Consider the following 26,062-nt stretch of genomic DNA (forward strand, 5'->3'; position numbering starts at 1 on the left):
TGTCTGTCTAGGAATTCATCCATTCCATCCAGATTTTCCAGCTTTGTTTAGTATAGGCTTTTATAGTAGGATCTGATGATTTCTTGAATTTCCTCAGTTTCAGTTATTATGTCTCCACTTTCATTTCTGATTTTGTTAATTTGGATACTTTCTCTTTGCCCTCTAGTTAGTCTGGCTAAGGGTTTATCAATCTTGTTAATTTTCTCAAGGAACCATCTCTTGGTTTTGTTGGTTCTTTGAATGGTTCTTTTCGTTTTTATTTGGTCAATTTCTGCTCTGAGTTTGATTATTTCTTGCTGTGTATCTTGCTCCTCTTGGTTGTATCTGCTTCCTTTTGTTCTAGAGTTTTCAACACAAGTTTCTAGTATATGCTCGCTCCAGTTTCTTTTTGGAAGCACTTTGAGCTATGAGTTTTCCTCTCCTTACTGCTTTCATTGCATACCATCGCGGTTTGGGTGTGTTGTTCTTACCTTTTCATTAAATTCTAGAAAATCCTCCTTTTAAAAAAATTTTTTTCTTTGTCCATGCTATCTTTAATATTGCATTGTTTAGTTTCCTTGTTCATATGGGCTTTTGTTGTCTTTGTTGTTATTGAAGACCAGCCTTAGACCAGGGTGATATGATATGGTGCATGGTAGCATTTCTGTCTTCTTATATCTATTGAGGCTTATTTTGTGGCAGATTATATGGTCAATTTTGGTGAAGATGCCCTGAGGTGCTGAGAAGAAGTTGTATTCTTTTGGTTTAGGATGATATGTTCTGTAGATGTCTATTAATTTCAATTGGTTCATAACCTGTGCTAGTTTCAATGTGTCCTTGTTCAGTTTCTGCTTCCATGATCTGTCCATTGATGAGAGTGGGATGTTGAGGTCTCCCATTATTAATGTGTGGGGCACAATGTAATTTTTGTTCTTTAGTAGGGTTTCTTTTATGAATATGGGTACTCTTGTATTTGGAGCATATATTTTAAGGATTGAGAGTTCCTCCTGACAAATTTTCACTATAATGAGTAAAAAGTGTCTTTCCTTTTTTTTTGATAACTTTTGGTTGGATTTCTATTTTATTTGTTATTAGAATGAATGGCCACTCCAGCTTTTTTCTTGGGGCCTTTTACTTGGAAGATTTTTTTCTCATCCTTTTACTCTGACATAGTGTCTGTGTTTGTCTCTGTGATGAATTTCCTGTATGCTGCAAAATGCTTGATTCTGTTTATGTATCCAGTATGATAGCCTATATCTTTTTATTGGGGAATTGAGTCAATTTATATTAACAGATATTAAGGAATTGTGGTTGCTGAGGATTTACCATATTCCAAAGAAGTCCTGTATTGGCTTTTTTCTATGGTTTGGCATTTTTTGTTATGACATGAAACCATTTTCAGATGGATATTTCTAGTTTAACACAATAGCTTAATGAACATTCTTCTCTGTAAAATGAATCCTAGTGTCAATGCAGAAAGGAGGAAAGACCTTTCTTAACATCTTAACATCTGAAGTATCAATACAAAGCAAATATGTAAGTATACATAAATCAGTTAAAATCCACCAGTACTGTAGTATATAAAACTGGAAATTTCATGTAGACAAACCTAAGGAGTTTCAATTTATTCAAGGTAAAAATATAGATAATTATTGCACAAAGTGAAATAGGCATATCAGGGCTAAAATTTAATTGAGATTAATGAAAACAAAGATAAGAACAAAGGAGGTAGGTGTTAGGAAGCCTGAGAGAAACAAAAAAAAATCATGCACATTGAATAATGCATTGTAGAAATAGATGATTTATTCCACTTCTGGGCATATACCCCAGAGACGCTCCAACATACAACAAAGACACATGTTCCACCATGTTCATAGCAGCCCTATTTATAACATCCAGAAGCTGGAAAAACCCAGATGTCCTTCAGTAGATGAATGGATAGAGAAATTGTGGTATATATACACAATGGAGTACTACTTAGGTACTAGAAACAATGATTTAATGAAATTCCTAGGAAAATGGATGCACCTAGAAAATATCATCCTGAGTGAGGTAATCCAGTCACATAAGAACAGACATAATATGCAGTCACTGATAATTAGATACTAACCCCAAAAAGCTCTGAATACCTAAGAAACAACTTACAGATCATATGAAGCAAAAAAAAAAAAAAAAAAAAAAGAAAACAAAAGAAAGGAAGAAAAAAAGGCCAAAAAGTGGAAGCCTTAGTCCTTCTTAGGAAACAAAACAAAACAATAAGCGTATAGCACCCTCTCAGAGTGGGGTATACGTAGCCCTTAAGTCACTAATAACTTTAGAATTAAGAGGATAGACTTGTGGCAATTTTTGTTTTTTAAAAATCATTATGTTTAATCTATACACACCAAAAAATCTTTGACTATTTTCATGTTATGTTTTGTTTTACATGTACTTTATGCTTATGGTAATTAGTAAAATTTCAATACATACTATCAAAGCTTTAAAAAAATCAAGTACGGACAAACATATATTCATATAGTTTTAGTCCAAAATGCTTTTAATAATCTGTACATGTATATCTTTTTTAAAAATAAATTGTAAGGAAAAAATAATATGTGAACCTCCAGGTGAAATGGTATCTTTGTGGTTTCACTTACTGTGAAACTCACATGTGTGAAAATATCAATAAGAGTTTTATGCCATCACTTAAAAAAGCAAGAAATAGATGATTGCAAGAAAAGCATAAAATAAAATTTAAACGATCATTTTAAAATGAAAGTTAAGTCTGACCAAACACTTGGGCCCTTTGCCACCTGGAACATCGGAGGTCTAGGGAGACAGGGAAGGAGATACTGTGCAGTTTATAACCAAACACAGAGAGGGCTAGGCAGAGCACAAGGAAAATATGCCCCTGTGTCCCAAGGTGGGGCCGGACCTCTGGCATAGGAACTCAGGATCTGCCTGGAAATCCCAAGCTCACAGACTAGACACACAAACCCACAGTAAGGCACAGGCCCTTGTTAGTGGGGGCCGGGGTCTGCCTGGGAAAGGCAGTGCTTGAAGTTCAACTCTACAGACCCTCTTACATCTGGACCAGAGGGGAGCCTGGCATATAGGCCCAGAGAGAGCATAGTAGGAGTTTGTAGATAGCAGAAAGTACTGTGTTATCTGGAAAAGGGTCCATTGTGGCCCATAGAAAGACCCAGGTCCCTGCCAGTAGTACTTAGGACATGTGGGCACAGGGCTGAGATACCAAAACAGCCTCACAAGAGCTCCCACACCTGAGCCCATGAAGATAGAGTTGAGTCACTGCTACCAGAACTACTTTCCCAGTAAAAGCCGAACACTCAGAAGCAGTTTTCTTCCTGAGCCCACGGAACCTCAGGTCCACCAGAGAGATGGGTACAAATCACTGACAACAAGACCACATATAATCACAGACAAGAAGATGGCAGAAGGAAAACAAAAGAACTTATGCAATGGACACCGAGACAACCTGGCAACATCAGAACCCAGTTCTCCTAACACAGCGAGCAGTGGGTTGCCAAGCACTCCAGATAAAGAAGACTAAGACCTGAAATAATACCACAGGATGATGACGGAGATTTTTGAAGAGTGTGAACAACTCCCTTGAACAAGTATGTGAGGACAACCATAAACATTTAGAAGCTTTTAAAGAATAAACATGAAAATCACTCAATGAACTCAAAGAACCACAGGAAAACTCAACCAAACAGATGAAGGAATTGACAATGTACATCGAAACAATAAAGAAAACACTAAAAGAGACAACCATGGAATTGGAAAACCTAAAAAAGAAATCAGGAGTCATAGAAGCAACCATAACCAACAGACTACAAGAGACAGAGGAGAGAATCTTAGGGGACAAAGACAACATTGAAAACATTCAGAGAAGATTCAGAAACCAAAAAGCTCCTAAGCTAAAATTTCTAGGAGATGCAGGATACAATGAGAAGACCACACATAAAGATAATAGGAATAGAAGAGGGCGAAGAATATCAACTAAGAGGCACAGTAAATATCTTCAACAAAATTGTAGAAGAAGACTTCCCTACCCTTAAGAATGAGATGAACATGAACATAACAGAAGCCTACAGAACTCCAAATATATTGGACCAGAAGAGAAATTCTTCCAGACATATAATAGTCTAAACTCTACGTGTCCAAAACAAGGAAAGAATACTAAAATCAGTAAGGGAAAAAGGTCATGTAACTTATAAAGGCAGACCAATCAGAATTACACCCAACTTCTCAACAGAGACTATGAAAGCTAGAAGATCCTGGACTGACATCATACAGACCCTAAGAGAACACAAATGTCAGCCCAGGCTATACCCAGCAAAACTCTCAATCACCACAGATGGAGAGACCATGATATTCTAGGACAAAACTAAATTTACACAATATCTGAACACCAATCCAGTCCTACAAAGTATAAAAGTTGGAAAACCCAAAACAAGGAGGGAAACTACATCCTAGAAAACACAAGAAAATAACTAAGCAAGAAACGCAAAAGAAGACACACAGACATAATTCTACCTCTAAAAGCAAAAATAGCAGGAAACAGCAACCACTATTCTTTAATATTTGTTAACATAAATAGACTCAATTCCCCAATAAATAGACATAGACTATCAGAATGGATACATAAACAAATCCAGCATTTTGTTGCATACAGGAAACTCATCTTAGAGACAGAGACAGACACTATCTCAGAGTAAAGGGCTGGGAAAAAAAACCTTCCAAGCAAACAGTCCCAAGAAACATGCTGGAGTAGTTATTCTAATGTCGAATAAAGTAGATTTTCAACCAAAAGTTTTCAAAAAAGATAAGGAAGGACACTTTTTATTCATCACAGGGAAAATTAGTCTGGAGGAACTCTTAATTTTTAACATACATACTCCAAATACAAGAGTACCCATATTCATAAAAGAAACCCTACTAAAGCTCAAAACATAAATTGGCACCACACACAATAATATTGGGCAACTTCAACATCCCACTCTCATCAATGGGCAGATCATGGAAGCAAAAACTGAACAAGGACACAGTGAAACTAGCAGATGTTTTGAACCAATTGGTATTAATACACATCTACAGAACTTTTCACCCTAAAACAAAAGAATATACCTTCTTCCAAGCACCTCACAACACCTTTCTTTAAATTGAACATATAGTAGGTCATAAAACAAGCCTCACTAGATAAAAGGAGATTTAAATACTCCCATGCATCCTATCTGATCACCATGGACTAAGGCTGATCTTTAATAACAACAAAAATGACAAAAAGTCTATATACACATCGAAGCTGAACAATGTGCTGCTTACTAATAGCATGGTCAAAAAATAAAGAAAGAAAGGAAATAAAGATTTTCTAGAATTTAATGAAAGTAAAAGCACAGTATACACAAACTATTCGATGAAATGAAAGTGGTCCTAAGGAAAACTCATAGCTCTGAATGCCTACAAAATGAAACTGGAGAGAGGATCCACTAGCAGCTTGAAAGCATAGTTAAAAAGTCTAGAATAAAAAAAGTAGATACACCCAAGAGGGGTAGCCTGCAAGAAATATTCAAACAAAGAAGAGAAATTAACCAAATAGAAATAAAGAGAACCATTCAAAGAATCAACAAAACCAAGAGCTGGTTATTTGAGAAAATTAACAAGATTTATAAACCCTTAGCCAGACTAATTAGAGGGCAAAGAGAGAATATCCAAATTAACAGAATCAGAAATGAAAGTAGAGACATAATAACTGAAGCTGAGGAAATTCAAGAAATCATCAGATCCTACTACAAAAGACTATACTCAACAAGGCTGTAAAATCTGGAGGAAATGGATGAAGTCCTAGACAGATACCAGATAAAAAAGTAAAACCAGTAACAGGTAAACCATCTAAATAATACCATAACACCTAAAGAAATAGAAGCAGTCATCAATAGCCTCCCTACCAAAAAAAGCCTGGGACCAGATGGGTTCAGTATAGAATTCTATCAGACATTTATCGATGAGATAATAGCAAAACTCTCCAAACTATACCACAAAATAGAGTTAGATAGAATACTACCCAACTCATTTTTCAAAGCCACAATTACCCTCATTCCTAAACCATACAAAGACCCTACAGGGAAAGAGAAATTCAGACCAGTCTCCCTTGTGAACATTGATGCAAAAATACTCGACGAAATTCTTGCAAACCAAATCCAAGAATACATCAAAAAGATCATTCATCATGATCAAGTAGGCTTCATTCCTGGGATGCAAGGATAGTTTAATATATGGAAATCCATCAACATAATCCACCATATAAACAAACCCAAAGAAAAAACCATACTGTCCTCTCTCTAGATTCTGGGAAAGAATTTGACAAAATTCAAAAGCCCTTCATTTTAAAAGTTTTGGAAAGAACAGGAATCCAAGGCCAAAACCTAATGATAAAAGCAATATACAGCAAACCAATAGGCAACATCAAACTTAATGGTGAGAACCTTGAAGCAATCAGACTAAAGTCAGGGACTAGGCAAGGCTCCCCACTCTCCCCTACCCTATTCAACATAGTACTGGAAGTCCTTGCCGGAGTAATTAGGCAGCAAAAGGAAATCAAAGGGATACAAATCATAAAGGAAAAATAAAAATATCACTATTTGCAGATGACATGATAATATAATTAAGTGACCCCAAATAGTCGACCAGAGAACTTTTACAGCTGATAAACAACGTCAGCAAAGTTACTGGATATAAAATTAATTCAAACAAATCAGTAGGCTTCTACTCAAAGGACAAACATGCTGAGAAAGAAATTAGGGAAAAGATACCGTTCACAATAGTCACAAAAAATATACAATACCTTGGTGTGACTCTAACTAAGCAAGTGAAGGACCTGTTTGACAAGCATGTCAAATCTCTGAATCAGGAAATTGAACATCTCAGAAGATTTAAAGATTTCCCTTTCAGATGGATTGGAAGGATCAGCTATGTAAAAATGGCCATCTTACCAAAAGCAATCTACAGATTCAATGTAATCTCCATCAAAATTCCAACACAATTCTTCATAGAGCTGGAAAGAGCAATTTTCAAATTCATCTTGAATAATAAAAACTGGGAATATTGAAATCCACCCCCAACAACAAGAAAATATCTGGGGAAATCACCATAACTGACCTCAAGCAGTATTACAAGGCAATTGTGCTAAAAACCGCATGGTCCTGGTACAGATATAGGCAAGTTGATCATTGGAACAGAATAGAAGATCCAGAAATGAGCCCTCACACCTTTGGTCACTTGATTTTTGAAAAAGGAGTTGAAAATATTCAATGGAAAAATGACAGCTTCATCAACAATTGGTGTTGCCTCAACTGGCACTCAGCATGCAGAAGAATGAAAATAGACCCTTTCTTATCTCCTTGTACAAAGCTCAAGTGCCAGTGGATCAAAGATCTCCACATAATCCTATGTACACTGAAAGTATTTGAAGAAGTAATGGGGAAAACCTTCGAACACATATGCACAGGGGAAATTTTCCTGAATAGAACACCAATGGCTTGTGCTCTAAGACCAAGGATCATGAAATGGGACTTAATGAGAATGCAAAGTTGCTGTAAGGCTAAGGGCACTGTCAAGAAAACAAAACGGCAGCCAACAGATTTGGAAAAGTCTTTGCCAATCCCACATCTGATAGAGGTCTAATATCCAATATATACAAAGAACTCAAGAAGTTAGACTCCAGAGAATTAAACAATCCTATTAAAATGGGATACAGAGCTAAACAAAAAAAAATTAATTGATTAATATCAAGTTGCTGAGAAGCACATCTAAGGAAGTGCTCAACATCCCTAGTCAGTAGGGAAATGCAAATCAAAACAACCCTGAGATTCCACCTCACACCAGTCAGATTGGCCAAGATCAAAAACTCAGATGACAGCAGAAGCTGGCCAGGATTTAGAGAATGAGGAACACTCCTCTACTGTTGTGCGATTTTTAGCAGGTACAACCACTATGATAATCAGTCTGGCGGTTCCTTTGAAAATTGAACATAGTCCTACCTAAAGACCCAGTTATCCCCCTACTGGGCATATACCCCAGAGAGGGTCCGACATACAATGAGGACACATGCACCATAATGTTCATAGCAGCTCTATTTATAGTAGCCAGAAGGTAGAAAGAACCCAGATGTCCTTCAGTAGATGAATGGATACAAAAATTGTGGTATATTTACACAATGGAGTATTCCTCATCTGTCAGAAACAATGACTTTATGAAATTCTTAAGAAAATTGATGCATCTAGAGAATATCAACCTGAGTGAGTTAACCCAGTCACCAAAAAGCAGAAATAATATGCAGTCACTGATAATTGGATAATAGCCCCTAAAAGCTCTGAACACCCCAGAAACAACTCACAGGCCATATGAAGTTCAAGAATAAGAAGGCTAAATAGTGAAAGCCTCTGTCCTTCTTAGGGAAAAACATAAGTGTAAAGCAGCCTCTCAGAGTGTGGTCCACCTAGACCTTAAATCATTAATAATCCAAAAGCTAGGAATATTGACTTGTGGTAATTTTTGTTATTCAAAAATCATTATGTTTAATCTATACACACGAATAAAACTGAATGTTTCCATGTTACATTCTGTTCTACATGTAATTTATGCTTATGTTAACTAGTGGGATTTCAATGCATGCTATCAAACCTCTAAAATAATTGCCAAACTGCTCTTAAAAATCTGTACATGTATCTCTCTTCTTCAAATAATGTAAGAAAAAAAAATCAATGTTAAATAATATCAAAATTGGAATACAGTAAAGGATCAAGAATGCAAGTTGCTAAAAATAATGTTTTAAAAAGACAAGTTATTGTATATGTTTCTTGGTCCTCAAATACTATATAAACATTTTCTGTCGAGACCCTGTCAAATTTGAATTAGTTCATCTGAAACATGATATAAAATAGCTGAAAACAAATTTGGAGTAAAACTGATGATATTGTCATTAGGATACTTTTGTTTGAGGCACATATGATACAAATTGATAATTTTTAGGAACTTGAAGAAGGCAGAAAATTTAAAACTATTTTATGACATTGAATGAACCTTATCTTAGTATAAACACATCAATCTTAAGTTAAAATGAATGTCACATTATTTAGACACAGCAAAATTAAGTTTATTTCCAGGTAAACCTGGTAATTTTGATTGTTTAATTTTTCACTGAATTTTTGCCTTAAAAATTAAGAAGGGAAACTGTATGGAGAAACTATCATAATTGATTTACTTTCAGCATCATTTCATGTTAGTTTCTCATAATAATTTCTCTTTATGCTATAATTTTATGCATTTTTCTGAGGTCATTTTGTTGTTAATTTTCGACAGCTACATATATTTAAATGGATTTCTTTAGTGCCTAGCACAAAGTCTGTCTTATGTTATTGATAGTTTCTTTAAGTTTGTTTTGTTTCATTTTCTCAGATATACTATGCACGTTTTTTTTTTTTTTTTTTTTTGTATGCTTTATCATTTGGTAGAAAATAGACATGAGCATTCTATATTATAGTATGGTAAATTTAGAGTCTGAGTCTTTCCAGTGATAACTTTTTTATTTGTTAAATTGTGTGTGTGTGTGTGTGTGTGTGTGTGTGTGTGTGTAAGTAAACGTGGTGTGAATGTAAGAAGGAAATTTCTGGAGTCTATTATCTCTTTTACCAGTATGGACCCCAGAAATTGAATCCTGATCTTTGGCTTTCACAACTGAGCCATGACAACAACCCAGTTTTTCTCAAAAATCTGTATTTTCTTTTGTGATATTAAAGGATATGTCTGTTTGTTTTGTAGTCAACTTATATTTTCAAATATATTTGAATTACAGGGGCTTAAAATTAGAACATCAGCAACAAAATCTATCATGGTTATATAGATTGTTTGTTTGTTTTAAGAGCCTATTATTTTTTTATTTGTGTTTTGTGCCTGTCTTTTATCTTTTGGTGAAAGTATCAATTTGGTGCTGAGAATTAAGATCAGCTTGAAAGGAAAGATGAGTATATTTTTAGCTGTCTTTTTTGATGTTTCTACCAAACAATAATTAATCTTCTATTTGTCCCAATTGAAATTTGTACTACACATATGTAAATTGTTTATTAACCCTCCAGTGTTTTAAAATATTATTTTTATTTTTCTCTTAACCAAGTTCTCTTTCCTTTTTTGAAATGAGGATTGACCAACTGCATCCAATGCTTTAGATATACCCCAGATATGCTAACGTAGATAGGCACAATAATCTATCAGTAAAATTTACTATGCTTCATTTGGTTCAGGAATGAGGAGGTCAAACATGAAATACAAATTTCCACCTTCAAAATGACTCTAAAATGAAGACAGAGAGGAAAAGAGAATTAAAATTACCATAGTTTCATTATTCCTTTAATTGATTCAGTGTTGGGTTAAACAGTTTTCCATTAATGTAATTAATACCTGCAACAGACAACTGGTTAAGGGAAACTTTATTCTGCCTTTCAGTTTTGGAGATTTAAGTGCATGCATAGATGACCGAATTGATTTTAGTTCTGTAAAAATGTGAAACATGGTGGCAATGTGTACAGAGAGAAATTCCTCATTGTGAGGTAAAGAGAAAATGAAGGACCTTTGTTTTCTCTCTTTTTATCCCCAATTTTATTTTGTTTTTTTTTTTTTTTTGTCATTAAATATTTTCATTACTTACATTTAAAATGTTATCTTTATTTCCTGGTTTTGCCTCTGGAATCCCCCTATTCCATCCCCCTCCCATGCCTCTATATGAGTGTTCCCTTGCCCACCCAATCCCTCCAATCTACCCACCCTGGTATTCCCCAACATTGGAGTATTGAGCCTTCACAGGTCAAACAGCTCTCCTCTTCTGATGCCTGATAAGACCATCTTCAGCTACATATGCACCTGAAGCCATGGGTCCCTCCATTTGTACTCTTTGGTTCTTAGTTCAGTCTCTAAGAGCTCTGGGGAGGGGCCAATTGGTTGATATTGTTGTTCTTCTGTAGGGTTGCAAACTCCTTCAGCTCCTTCTTTTCTTTTTCTAACTCCTCCATTGGAGACCTAGTTCTGAGTCTAATGGTTGGTTGAGAGCATCCAACTCTATGTTTTTCAGGCTCTGGCAGAACCTCTCAGTAGACAGCTATATCAGGCTCCTGTCAGCATGTGCTTCATGGCATTCACAATATTGTCTGGTTTTGGTGACTGTTAATGGGATGGATTCCTGGGTTGCAGAGTCTCTGGATGGCCTTTTCTTCAGTCTATGTTCCATACTCTGTCTCTCTATTTCTTTCTGTGAATATTTTGTCCCCACCTTTAATGAAGGGCTGGTGCATCCACTATTTATTTGTGGAACCTGTGCCAGAAATACCATATAGCTTTCTTCCTTGAGATAGGAGCAACTTCTGCCACCTCTGCCATTGGGTCTGGCTGGTGCATGCGAGCTCCGGCTAACTGAAGGAGAAAAATGGGTTTGTTCACTGCTTTGCTGTCGGGTTGGAGAGACTGGTTTGGCTACCTCTGTTGCTGGACTCCTAGGGGCACGTGAGCTCAGGCAAATAGGGAGAAACATGGTTTGGATGGCTCTGCTGATACAGAGTGCTGGGCCAGGCTGAACCAGGCCAGTGAGAGGCTTTGGCACAGGATACAAGAAGCTTCAGGGGACAAAATTTTTTCCCAATTGGAGGTGTTATTAGTGCTTTACCACAAAGGATTTCAGGTGGTAGAATGATTCTTACACTTGTCTTTTACTCTCAACCAAAGATCTCATATATATATATACAGTTTTTAAATGGTTTGGAGTCTGACAACCTGAACTTGGTACTTCCTATTGGCTTGGCCTGAGGGTTTGGGAAGACCTTGTCAACATATTTGGGAGCAGTCCTGCTCCTGTCTGAAGCTTATGTAACCTATGGTCACTTCCACCTAAAGTGTTGGTACTTGGGCCGTGGTTGATCTGGCTGGGGTCCAGGTCATATCCTCCTGTGAAGGGGGTACTTTGGCATGGCCAATGCCCTGAGGGGCTGTGCACTGCTTTTGACAGTGTGAAGATTCCTTGGAAGATTGGGAAAATTCCTGCCCTCTTACTCATCATAACTAGGGCTTCTACCATCTCAACCGATGATCAGGCTTCCCAGCATGGCCTACCTGCCCCATAATTGGTGTTCCAAATTTGTGACTTTCATGTGGTCTGTGGATTTTATCTTGGGCTTTGCAATCTTTTGGGCTAATATCCACTTAGCAGTGAGTCCTTACTATGCATGTTCTTTTGTGACTGGGTTACCTCACTCAAAATGATAATTTTTCCTTCCATCCATTTGTCTAAGAATTTCATAAAGTCATTGTTTTTAATAGCTGAATTTTACTCCATGGTGTAAATGTATGACATAAGCAGTAAGGGAGGAAGGACAAGTAACATTTAAAGGCAGACCTATCAGAATTACAACAGACTTTTCAACAGAGACTATGAAAGCTAGAAGATCCTAAACAGATGTCACTCAGACCCCAAGAGATAACAAATGAAAGCCCAGGCTTCTATACCCAGAACAAACATAATTTCACTTCTAAAACCAGAAAAAACAGGAAACAACAATCACTATTCCTTAATATCTCTTAATATCAATGGACTCAATTCCCCAATAAAAAGTCATAGACTAACAGACTCAATACTTAAATAGGGTCCAGTATTTTGCTGCATACTGGAAATGCATCTCGGTGACAAAGACAGACACTACCTCAGAGTAAAAGGGTGGGAAAACAATTTTACAAGTAAATGATGCTGAAAAGCAAGGTGGAGTATCCATTCTAATATAGAATAAAATTTACTTTCAAACAAAAATTATCAAAAAAGATAAGGAAGGGAACTTCATACTCATCAAATGAAAAATCTACCAAGATGAACTCTCAATCCTGAAAATCTATGTTCCAAATGCAAGGGCAGCCACATTCATAAGAAGAAACTTTACTAAAGCTCAAAGCATATATTGCAGCACACATATTAATAGTGGGAGAATTCAAGACCACATTCTCTTCAATGTACAGATCATGGAAACAACCTGCATAGAGACAGTGATACCAATAGAAGTTATGAACCAAATGGATTTAACATATCTATAGAACATTTCATCCTAAAACAAAAGAATATACCTTCTTCTCAGAACCTCAGAGTACCTTCTCCAAAATTAAGCATATAGTTGGTCACAAAATAGGCCTCAACATGTGCAAGAAGATTTAAATATGCCCATGCATTCGATCAGATCACCATGGACTAAGGCAGGTCTTCAATTACAACAAAGACAACAGGAAGGCCACATACACATGGATACTGAACTGTGCCCTACTCAATGATAACTTTGTCAAGGAAGGAAAAAAATTAAATACATTTTAGAATTTAATGAAAATGAAGGGACAACATATCCAAACATCTTGGATACAATGAAAGCAATGCTAAGAGGAAAAATCATAGCTCTGAGTTCTTCCAAAAGGAAACTAGAGAGATAATACACTAGCATCTTGAGAGCCCACCTGAAAGCTTCAGAACAAAAAGAATAAAATATACCCTAGAGGAGTAGAAGATAGAAAATAATTGATCTCAGAGCTGAAATCAACCAAGTAGAAACAAAAAGAACTTTACAAAGAATTAACAAACCTGGATCTGGTTCTTTTAAAAAATCAAAAAGATAGACAAACAGCCAGACTATTCAGAGCACACAGGGACTGTATTCATATTAACAAATCAGAAATGAAAAGGGAGACATAACAACAGAAATTGAGGAAATTAAAAAAAAATCATCAGATCATACCACAAAAGCCTAAACTCAACAAAACTGGAAAATCTGGAGGAAATGAACAATTTTCTAGACCGATCCCAGGTACCACATTTAAATCAGGATCAGAAAAAATAATTCAAACCATTCCATAAACCCTAACAAAATGGAAGCAAACATCAAATACCTCTCAACCAAAAAATCCCCAGGACCAGATGGGTTTAGTGCATAATTCTGTCAGACTTTCAAAGAAGACCTAATACCAATACTCTCCAAAGTTTTCCATAAAATTGAAACACAATGAGTACTACTGAATTTGTTCTAAGAAGCCACAATTATGCTTATACCTAAACCAAAAAAAGACCCAACAAAGAAAGAGAACCCAACAAAGAAACTTCAGACCAATATCACTTATGAACATCAATTCAAACATACTTAATAAAATTCTTGCAAACCGAATTTGAGAACACTTCAAATGATCATCCATCGTGATCAAGTAGGCTTCATCCCAGGGATGCAGGGATGTTTCAGTACACTGAAACTTATCAGTGTAATCCACTGTATAAACAATCAAAGGAAAAACAAATAGCATGATCTTCTCGATGCTGAGAAAGCATTTTACAAAAACCAACACCCCTTTATGTTAAAAGTCTTAGAAAGTTCAGGATTCCAAGGCCCATACCTAAAAATAGTAAAAATAATATACAGCAAAGCAGTAGCCAACATCAAATTAAATGTAGAGAAACTCGAAGAAATCCCACTTAAATCAGAAACAAGACAAGATTGCCCACTCTCTTCTTACTAATTATATTTTTAATATCTTTTTTACAGTCCAGCCTTTTTCATGCTCATGACCCACCCTGACTGTTCCACACTCCATATATTTTTCTCTCCCCATCTCCAAGAGGATGTCCCCACTTCCTCCCCCATCCAACACACCTCCCCTCTCCCTGGGGCCTCCTGTCTCTTGAGGGTTAAATGCATCGTATCTCACTGAGTCTAGACCCAACAGTGCTTTGCTGTTTGTGTGTGTGTGTGTGTGTGTGTAAATATTACTTAATTAACTTATTCATTCATTCATTCATTCATTCATTCATTCATTCATTCATTCATTTATTTATTTATTTATTTATTTATTTATTTATTTATTTATTTATTTATATCGGGGGCCTTGTATCAGCTGGTGTATGCTCCCTGTTTGGTGGCTCAGTGTCTGAGAGATCTCAGGAGTCCAGGTTATTTGAGACTGCTGGTCTCATATGGTTGTTCGCCTCAGCTTCTTCCAGCTTTTCCCCAATTCAACAACATAGATCACTGGATTCTGTGACAGTATGTCTGTTTGTTCGGTGCAAATATTGGTATCTGACTCTTTCAGCTGCTTGTTGGGCCTCTCATAGGGCAGTCATAATCGTCCCCTTTTTGTGAGATCTCCATAGCCTCAGTAATAGTGTCAGACCTTGGAACCTCCCCTTGAGCTGGATCCCACTTTGGGCCTGTCACTGGACCTTTTTTTCCCCCCTCAGGCTCTTCTTTATTTCTATCCCTGCAGTTATTTCAGACAGGAACAATTATGGGTCAGAGTTTTTGACTGTGGGTTGGCAATTCCATCCCTCCAATGGATGCCCTGTCTTTCTCTTAGAGGTGTTATATACATGTTCCCTCTTACACTGTAGGGGATTTCATCTGAGGTACTACTTTCCTTTGAGTCCTGAGAGTCTCCCACCTTCCAGGTCTCTGGTACATACTAGGGCTTCCCTGTACCTCCTATTTCCAGAGGTTTCCATTCTTTCTGCTGTGCCTCGGGGCTTCAGTTATGTACCCCCCCCACACACACTCAATTTCTGATACAGTTTCCCCTCTTCCCATCCCTGTCCCCCTTTCTACCCAGATTCCTCTCTCCATCTCTCCTCCTGTGATTGCTTTCTTCTCTCTCCCAAGTGGGATTGAGATGTCCTCATATCAGCCTTCAGGCTTGTTAACCTTCTTGAGTTCTGTGGATTGTATTCTGGATATTCTGTACTTTTTGGCTACTAATCATTTATTAGTGGGTAGATACCATGCTTTTTTTTTGATTCTGAGTTACTTCACTCAGGATGATATTTTTTAGTTCATCTGTTCCCTTGTGAAACTTATCATATCCTTGTTCTTAATAGCTGAGTACCATTCTAATTGTATAAATGAACCACATTTTCTATATCCATTCCTCTGTTGTGGGACATCTGGGTTGTTTCCAGCTTCTGGCTATCAAAAATATTGCATCTATGAACATAGTGAAACACATGCCTCTATGGCATGGTGGGACATCATTTGGCTATATGCTCAATAGTGGTATAGCTGGGTCTTCAGGTCGATATATTTGCAATTTCCTGGTGAATTTCAAGATTGGTTTCCAGAGTGGTTGTACCAGTTTTCAATCCCTCCAGCAATGTAAGAGTACTCTTTTTTCTTAAAACATACTTGAAGAGTTTTTCTACATTGATGTAAGACATTCCGTTTCATTCCATTTCTCAAGTACTGCTTCCTTACAATAGTGTTATGGACTTCAAATCATCTCTTTTAATATATAGACCTTACAGAAATTCTATTTGAAAATATAGGAGGCATAACATTTTAACTTTGCTTTTAATTGTTTTTACAGTGTTGGTTTATGCTTATTATTCAGTGCTTCTTTTGAAATCTTATCTGCTTATTCTGATGTTTTGTATACCTAGATATAATTTTTATTAATATTCCTATTAAATATATTGTAAATCTTTTAAGAGTAGTTATTAAATATTTATTAATATTTTACTTTTATTAGAAATACTTAGAGATTACCTAGTCAGAATTTAAATGTTTATAACTTACTAAATCATTGAACATGGTAAATAGTTTAAAGTTACTCACTTCTTTTAGAAACGAAAAAAATACCAATATCGAAATTACATACTAGCTTTGGAATCTACTAAAGTTATACAGACTTAGGAACTGCTTAAATATTCAAAGTATTACCTTGCAAACTAACACTAGGGTTCAAATTCTCTTTATGTTTTGTTTTTAAAAATGCACATTGGGAATGCTTCTCTTTATTTTGGAATAACTGTGTTAATGATACCTATACCTAAAAAGTCAACAAAGGAAAAAAGTAATGTACTTAGTTGAAGTGCTACCATTCCTTAGATCACAGCATATGATGTTCCCTTTCATCCTACTTATATTCAGACAGACTACTTGAAGGTTTTACATTCTTTGTGATTCGTGTTTTTACTTCCAACTGTTATTTGTACACTTAGTATTTGATTATTATAGCTTTTCTCATATTTAATTTTATTTGAGTATATTTTTGAATATTTGAGTGTAATCTTCGTAAATAGCAATGGGTTTACAAAAATCATGTTCTATTTAGACCATTTCTTCACCTAACCCTTTTTATATCTATGAATTAATTCTTTAGACAGTTTGCTTCTACTTTTATGTCTAATATCCATCCATAATTATATGTACTTGCATACATTTTAAGATTTATAAATAAGGTGTAATGCAATATTTGTCATTTTGACTTTTCATTTCCAAATCACAGTACTCTGACTGAATCCACTTTCCTATAAGCAACAAAATATTGGATGCTTATTTTTGAACAATCTTTTATTTATGAACTTAGGTTATACCATAACATAGTTAATATCAGTAGAGCTACAATAAACATTTATATGAACATATCTCTTTGATATGTAGTTTTACTGATTTTCTTACAAGCTTTCTGGATTTACATGCTGGATGTTATGGTAGTTGTATATTTAATTTTTTGAGAAGTCTTGGTACTGGTTTTCAATATACATTCCTACAATTTTATTATGTTTTATACTTTTATATTCAATATATTTTGATTATATATTTTCATCATCTCAAACCTTCCCATATCCTATTCTACCCACCTCCCTACCTACTCATTTCTGTTCATTCTAAAGCAAAATAAAGCATACAAACACATTTTCACACATGCACATGTGTGCACATACACACATACACACACATGTCTTTGACTGGACTGTGATTGATACACCTAGTTGTTGTAGTAGCCAATTAATCTCTACTCAAAATTTTCCAGCTGTGGTAGCAAGAGGTCCTCACTACTTGTTTCAGTGTTCTGGGTTTCTAAATGAAAGATTTATACACACAGGCTTGTGTTTTAATATGCCCTAAACAGCTCAATGGCTGGGCCAATTACTAAGCTGTACTTTCAGACAATCCCAACTCACCATTTATTAAACCCTCTATTCCATCTTGGCTGCCCAGGACCCAGAACTGCAACCCTCCGTAGCTATGATACCTGGCTCTTACATGTTGTTTGTCTTTTTATCCTGCAGTTCTCAGGCTTGGCAGCTACTGTATTTCTTACATGGTGGCTAGAGCTTCCTCCTCCCTAGGTGACTTGCCCCAGAATCCTAAAAGTCCTGCCTCTGTCTCTCTGCAAAGCTATTGGTCTTCAGTGACTTTATTTATCATTCAAAACCAACTGGGGGAAGGGAATTTCAAGGTCTTACATGCAGACATTCAAATTCCTCTGTAATTTTGGGGACCCAATTAACATAATAGACCAAATCCACAGTACCCAAACTCACTGTTACTCCCTCTCTCTTTCAGCAAATATCAATTGTAAATAGCTTCTTCCTTAAGAGTGTAATATTTTTTTGCCATTTTCACTCTGTTTGTTCTGTTATTTGTCTGGCTTGAATTTTGCAATTCTTATGCATGCTGTCACTGAGGTGGAGAGGATGATTGGGAGAGGGAGCACCTTTGTGGAGACAAGTGGAGGGGGTGTATGGGAGTGGGGAAATAACATTTGAAATGTAAATACAGAGAGTATCCAATAAAAAGAAGAATAAAGAGTTGCTGTGAGTTTATGTGTGTATCAGCCCTGTTAGAAGAAACTGTTTCCTTAGAGTGACCCACAACTTCTGGCTCTTTCTAACTTATCTTGCATATAGATCCTTGAGCCTTGAGAAGTGGAAGTTGATAAAGACTGTCCCATTTAGGTTTAAGTACATCAACTTCTTACACTGTCTATATACATTGTCCAGTTATAGGTCTCTGATAATTATCATCTCCTGGAAGAACTTTTTCTGATGAGGGTTGCACAGTACCCTGATATGGATGTAGCAATATGGATGTAGTTGCTTTATTGAAATGTTCCTTTGCCAAAACTGTATGTATGTATGTATTTTCCCTTAGGTCAAATCTAGTCTCAGGCTCTTGACCTCAGTAACAATATCAGGTTTGGGTTCCATTTCATAGACTTGGTCTTACATTCAACCCAAAAGTGGTTAATTAATCCCATTAGTGCCAATGTTGTAGCAGTATATATTGTAGGGTATTAAATATTATGGGTGGCAGGGCTCATAGCTGGATGAGATTGATGATTACTTTTGTTGTCCAGAAGTATATACTTTTTGCACTATGAATTCTAGTTAGAGATCGTGAAGCTTCTACTTGGCCACCAGATAAATTTTTCCATATTTGATTGTATAAGTAAATGGTATCTTCAGCAACAGGCCTTAATATCTGTTTTCTCCATAATGTTCATTTAGGCTGGAGTTATAGAAAATTAATTCTCTAATTACTAAGAATGTCAAACATTTTTATATAAGTATTAGCTATTAGTCTTTCTATTGAAAACTATTCATTTGCTCATTTATTGATTGGAACATTTTCAGTTGTTTTGTGTTTTGATTTTTGAGGTTTTTAGATATTCTATATATTAATCAGATTTCTGATTGAGAGCTGGCAGAATTTCTCCTATTCTATTTACTATCTTGATTTTAGCCAAATTTCTCTTATGAGCATTTAATGCAAAATTACTCAATAAAATACTGTCAAACCAAATCGAAGAACACATCAAAGACATCATTGATTATTATCAAGTAGGCTTCATCCCAGAGATGCAGGGTTGGTTTAATATACAAAAGTTCATCAGTATAATCTACCTTATAAACAAAATGTAAGAAAATAATTACACATATTCCTCTCACTATATGCTGAAAAAAACATTGACAAAATCCATCAACCCTTCTTAGGAGTCTTGGAGAGGTCAGGGATATAATGTGCCTATATAGCAAATCAAATTAAATGAAGAGTAACTTAAAGCAATTCCACTAAAATCAGAGATAAGACAAGGCTGCTCACTCTCTCCATATCTATTTGACTGTCTTTGTTGTTAAAAGGCTGTTCGTTATCCTAGCATCTAGTGAACACCCTGGTAAGCAAATACAGCCCTTATGAAAAAAAATTGCTGATACCAAGAAGTGCTTGCTGACAGGAGCCTTGTATAGCTATCTCTTTAGAGGCTCTGCGAACACCTGACTAATACACATGCAGATACTCTCAACCAACCATTGGCTTGAGACTGGGGACACCAATGGAAGAGTTCGGGGAAGGACTGAAGGAGCTGAAGGGGATTGTAGCCCCATAGGAAGAACAGCAATATCCTAATTGGTCGCCTAGAGTTCCCTGGGACTAAACCACCAACCAGAGGATACATGGATGGGTCCATAGCTCCAGGTACATATGTAGCAGAGGATTGCCTTATCTGGCATCAATGGGAACAGAGGCCCTTGGTCCTTTGGAGGCTTGATGCTCCAGCATAGGGGGATCTTAGAGTGGTGAAGCCAGAATGGGTGGGTGGTTGGAGGAGCACCCTATTAGAGACAAGGTGGAGGGGGATAGGATGGGAATTTTGCATAGGGGAGACAGAGAAGGGGGACAACATTTGACATGTAAATAAATAAAATAGCCATTAAAATGAAGTAAAAAAGAAATACAGAGAAAGATATATCCATGGATAACTGTGTACCAACAATTTTCATTTATGTAATGTAAAATAATAGAATATAAATGAAAGTATAAATTAACTACATTTAATTATTAAAGACAGTAAAGAAGTTGCTAAATATTGTAAGTAAAGAGAAACTATATGATAAAAACACTCAAAAGAGATTTGAAAACTAACCAAGAATTATGATAACAGGTAATTCTAACTATTGAAATATTTGTTCACTAGATGACTTAAGTGCATATTAAATATTTAAAGAGAAAATGCTTCAGAATGTGTTGTATAAAAAAGATAAAAAAATAACTGATATTGGGATGAATGCTTTTAAACTCAGCCTTCAAGAAGTTGATGCAGAAGAATTAAGAATTTGAGACCAATATGGGCCACATAGCAAGTTTAATAATAATCTAAGCCACTATTGAGGTTTAAGCATTCAGAATTGTATATCTGTTATGAATAAAATGCTAATGCTAATGCTAATAATAATAATAATAAAAATAATAGTAAAGCTTAGTGAGGAAGACATATCAAAACCTAAAATGAGCAACTAAGTTAGGATATGTTTGTATACCATATATATGATGTGAAACACTACTACACACAATAAAATAACAGATTTTCATATATTATTCTGAATAAAAGACAACAATGTAGCAACATATTGTAAAACAAATCTATAGTTTGTATTTAGGTGAAGTTCAAAAAGAAGCAGTTTTTATGGTATACTTTTATATACAAAGAAGCTGTGTACTGGAAGGGAGCCAGAGAAAGACTCCTATGTACTGGGAACATGTTTGATATAAGGCATGCGATATGGGTAGTTCCTTATGTAAATTTTCCTTTGTTTACTTTATTCTATATGTTATATTATACTCCTTAACAAATTAAAGATAACCTTAGAAACTGTGTCAGTATAACAAATGGATGAATATAAAACATGTTCTTGTTGGATCAATTTCACCAAGAGAAATCTAGAATTTGAATTTTCAACTTCTGGTGTCTTCCATCAGTTTGTGGCTTGGCCTGTCCTGTAGCCCATCTGTTTTGTGTATCTAATCTGTCCCTGTTAAATAAGTGTGTCTGTTGTACTTTTCTGCGCCTGCCCATGACAAAGGACTTTGCTCTATATTTCTTGAACAGCATAGAGAACATGATATTGGGAATGAGTGAGGGATAATTTGCAAAATTCTTTAATAGTTTACAATGCAAAACTCATTTTATTGACCCCATCTGGCCCTAAAGTGCTAATCACTGCAAATGGAAGTTGTCAAGCTATATCCACCTGCTACTTTTTTAAACATTTGTGTTAGTTATTTGTTGTATAAGATTACTTTCAACCTGATGGTTACTTTTAATGAATGATAAGCACAACATACACAAATATTACTTTTATTCATGTACATGCAAGAGTATATAGTTCAGTAGTATATGTTGTTGTAAAAGTTGATTATATGGGAAATCCAAGCCTTAATAATGTTAGTTACACAGTTCTCTTATATTGGCCTGAGTACACAGTAGGATAGCAGTATTTCAATGTATATTATTCACTTAAATTTGTGGTATGCCAAAAGTTCACTCTTTCTGAAGTCAGCATATATTTTATAAAAATGTATCACTACATAATGTATCATTAAAATAAATACATTGAATTAATTTATATATATTAATAATGAATTTTACATACCATTATAAATAACATCTAAACACAAACTAAAGTTTATTAGTATTATAATTTGAAACATTTTATTTCTCATGTCATGGATGATACTGAACATGTGTATTTGCTCATGCATCACATTTCTAACCTACTCATGAAAATTGTGAGTTAAGTAGACCCTAATTTATTTTATTAATATTGTAAAAAAGTTTTGACCTCATGAATTCCCTAAACGATCTTGAAGACACATAGAATTTTCCAATACACCCTTTAAACATGTTGTGTAGTAACTATGAAAATAATGATAGAAATTGATATAGATAAAACTTAATAGAATGTGGATGATCTAAATATTCAATAATCACATTAATAGAGAATGAAAAAAACAAATAAGTTACACAAAAAGAAAAATACTCTAAATGATATAAATAATTGCATTTAATTTAAATAGTTTAATACTTAATTTTTAAAAGGCCTGGCAGCTAGATTAAAGTGTATCTAAGTGACTTTAAGACTTTGAGTAAATGCAGAGGCTAGGGATATACTGGAACCCTTACAGAGAGGGGGGATTGAGATTGTAGGAGCCAGAGGTGTAAATGATACCACAAGAATATGACCTATAGAATCAGCTTCTCAGGGCACATAGGGGACTCACAGTGATTGAAGCAACAATCATGGAGTTTGCATTAGGTTCTCTGCATTACATTATGATTGCATAGCTTGGTATTTTAGTGGGACTCCCAACAGTGGGAGTGGGGATGTCTCTGATCTGCCTGTGCTTGAGACTCTTTAACTGTTTCTGGGTTGCCTTATCCAGCTTTAATAAGAGGGTTTGTGCCTAGTCTTATTGTAACATGTTATGTCATGCTCAATTGATGCCCTTGGGAGGCCTGCTTTGTTTGTTGAAAGGAAATGGAGGATGAGTAGATTTGGGAGAGAGAGGAGGGACTGGGAAGGGAAACTGTGGTGAATATATAATGTGTGTGAGAAAAGTTTTATACATACATATATATATATATATATATATATATATATATATATATACACATAAAAATTTTGAAAGAGCTACAATCTAAATGTAAGTTTGCTGAAATATTGAAACCAAAAAAATTGGAAAGGTTGAATTGTATAAAATTAAATTATGTGATATTCATTAACTTTCATGTTTCCTACAGTTTCCTATAAATAGGTGAGTAAGGCAGGGATAAAAAATACATATGAAATAAGATTTCATTTATGTGAAATACCAAACAGAAAATTAATTATGAGACAATTGAAAGCATTGGTTATTACTTGAACTATAGTCTGGGATAGCAACATGAAGGGAATATTCTGTGTTGCTAGAAATATTCTATAATTAATTCTATAATATTATTCTGTAATTTATGTTGTAATTGTGCAGGCATATTCTTGTGTAAAATATCATTAAGCTACATATTTGTCCAGAGTGTGCTTATGTATTATAAAATTATGTAGTTTTAAAATATCAGCACTGAGCAGAAAAATTATGGAAATGTTTATTTTTAAAAATATTGACACTTGATATTTATGATAGAAGATATGGGAAAGAAGTTTCAGTATAAAAGATTTAGGTCTTATATGGATGTTAAAACTTATATTTTAAAGATAACATTAAGAGACTATATAATGTATGAACTAAAGTATGTAGAAGCCCCAGGGAAAACTTTAATCAATAGAATTCAAAGAATTTGAAAAATGAGTCTAAAAAATAAATAAAATCATTGTATAGAAAAGAAAACATAACAGATTAGTCCTACTGCATTGGAATCACCATAAATGCTCATGGATAAAAGCAAACTGTTAAAAGATAGAATGTACAGGTTGTTCCTTAGATTCAGAATACATTTCCTTCATTAAGGAATACAAACAGTGGAGATAAGATACAATTGATATTTATTCTTTTCCATTGACTAAATACCTTTTATATGAACAAAAACACTAATTTACTCTTTCTTCTTTTGTAGTCTGATCTTAACCATGAAAATGAATCTGATATAATAGACATGGTAAGTGCACTTTTAAGCCCTTTAAATGGAAATATTTCTTATTCATGTTACTATTAATCATAGTTTTTGCAGTACATACATTTACTTCCTTGACTACTCTGTATAATAATGAATATTTATATATAGTGAATATTGAATTATATTTTGATATTTATTTATGACATACAAATATAGTAGAATATAATTAAATATTTTTATACAAAATATTCTAGGTTGTTAAATAAAACTATAGTGAAGATTGAACACTAAAAATTCTTCATTCTGATGCTAAAATTTATTTTTTAAATATTTCTGACTAGAGCTTAATAACTTCATTGTATGAAACTATCTGTCAGATATTCTGTTTATGGAATGTTTCGTTATCACTTAAATATGTAAATGTTCATATTTTTATACAAGATTACTTATAGCAACTATTGCCATGGAAGCCTTCATCTTCATCAAAGGTCCCCTCATGTTATGAAACTTTTCACATTTAGTTCCACTAAAGAGCATATTTATTCTATATTCATTTAAATACAAGTGGTCATCTTTTGAAAAAATAATTCTAAGTGTACAGACTGCTTGAGATATATATGTAGTTCAGACAAATAGAAAATTTAATTTTTCTTATTTCTAATTCAAGCTAGTATTAATATCAAGGAAGTTTTTAAGTGGCTGGAACACACACGATTTCTAAATGCCTTAAGAAATATATCCCTTCCCCATTTCTTGGTAATCATTTTCTTAGGCCAAAAAAATAATCACTTAATTTCAGTTTCATTCCTAATATAGTGTCCAGTATAGAAATAGACCAGATTGTTTTTAAATTCTTTCTTTTTTCAATTTGCTTGTCTTAGACATTTCTAGTGTCAATGCAAATGTATTGTTAATGTATTAAAATGTTAAATATATTTTTCTGTCAATAGTTAAAATGTTTTGGGGCCCCTTTTGGGTGGGTCAGGAAATTTCATTTGAATGTTCTAAGGCACTGATGCTTTAAATGTACGTAAATGTCCCACACAGGATTAATAAAATTAAGTGTTTCTAGATTACAAATTTAGCTCCAGTAGGAGTTTCATAAAAGAAAACATAATCCACTCCCCAAAGAAGTATGTTACTAACATTTTGAATAGACCCTGGTGTTTCATACAGTGGTAAACAAGATGTATAAATCCACCAAAACCAAAACATTTTTGCACTAACCATCATCCCCCCTAAAGTTCCACAGACAATCTAAATGCTTCCAGTAACTTATATATACACAGCATTATTAATATTATATGAATTTATTACTTCACTTGGTTTTAAATAATTTCTGATATAAAGCCTTCATTGAACCCCCCAAAAGATATAAAACTAATTTGTGGGAAAGAGGGAAATATAATCAGTTTAGACATTCAGTTAAAATGTAAATTTATCTAAATCTCTAAATGTTTAATAAAAATAAGTACTTTCGTTATTTAATACCTAGCTCCATTTAATATTGTACTATAAATTACATTATAGAGAGTACACCTCTATTTTTATATTGCATCTTCTTTGAATGGAATTCATATAAATGGTTGATTTTAAGAAAAATAAATGAGGTTAATCCCACTAAAATTAATATAGTCCATGTAAAATGTAATATTTTTTATTATTTTATTGGATACTCTCTGTATTTACATTTAAAATGCTCTCCTCTTCAACCCCCCACTTCCATGCTTCCTCCACTTGCTTTCATGAAGTTAATTTTTTTTTCAAAAGATAAATTTGAATGGAGGGATGACCAAAACCAAGTGAATATGGATGGAAGCAGGTTCATGAATATATGTCTAGACCATTATTAAGTCAC

The 26,062-nt window shown here is 34.6% G+C and overlaps 1 protein-coding gene across 1 annotated transcript in view; it reads left to right on the plus strand.

The window, feature by feature from the left end:
- The window catches only part of LOC308414969 (uncharacterized protein), a gene marked incomplete at both ends in the record, with an annotated part of 347,470 nt that overhangs the window by 111,153 nt on the left and 210,255 nt on the right, over nucleotides 1-26,062 (plus strand). Inside the window, one exon of the mRNA XM_080910119.1 lies at nucleotides 24,205-24,246. Coding sequence (XP_080766245.1) covers nucleotides 24,205-24,246 — 42 coding nt within the window. The remainder of the gene's footprint in view (nucleotides 1-24,204; nucleotides 24,247-26,062) is intronic.

The sequence above is a fragment of the Micromys minutus genome (assembly GCF_963924665.1).
Source record: "Micromys minutus genome assembly, chromosome: X".
Lineage (NCBI taxonomy): Eukaryota > Metazoa > Chordata > Mammalia > Rodentia > Muridae > Micromys > Micromys minutus.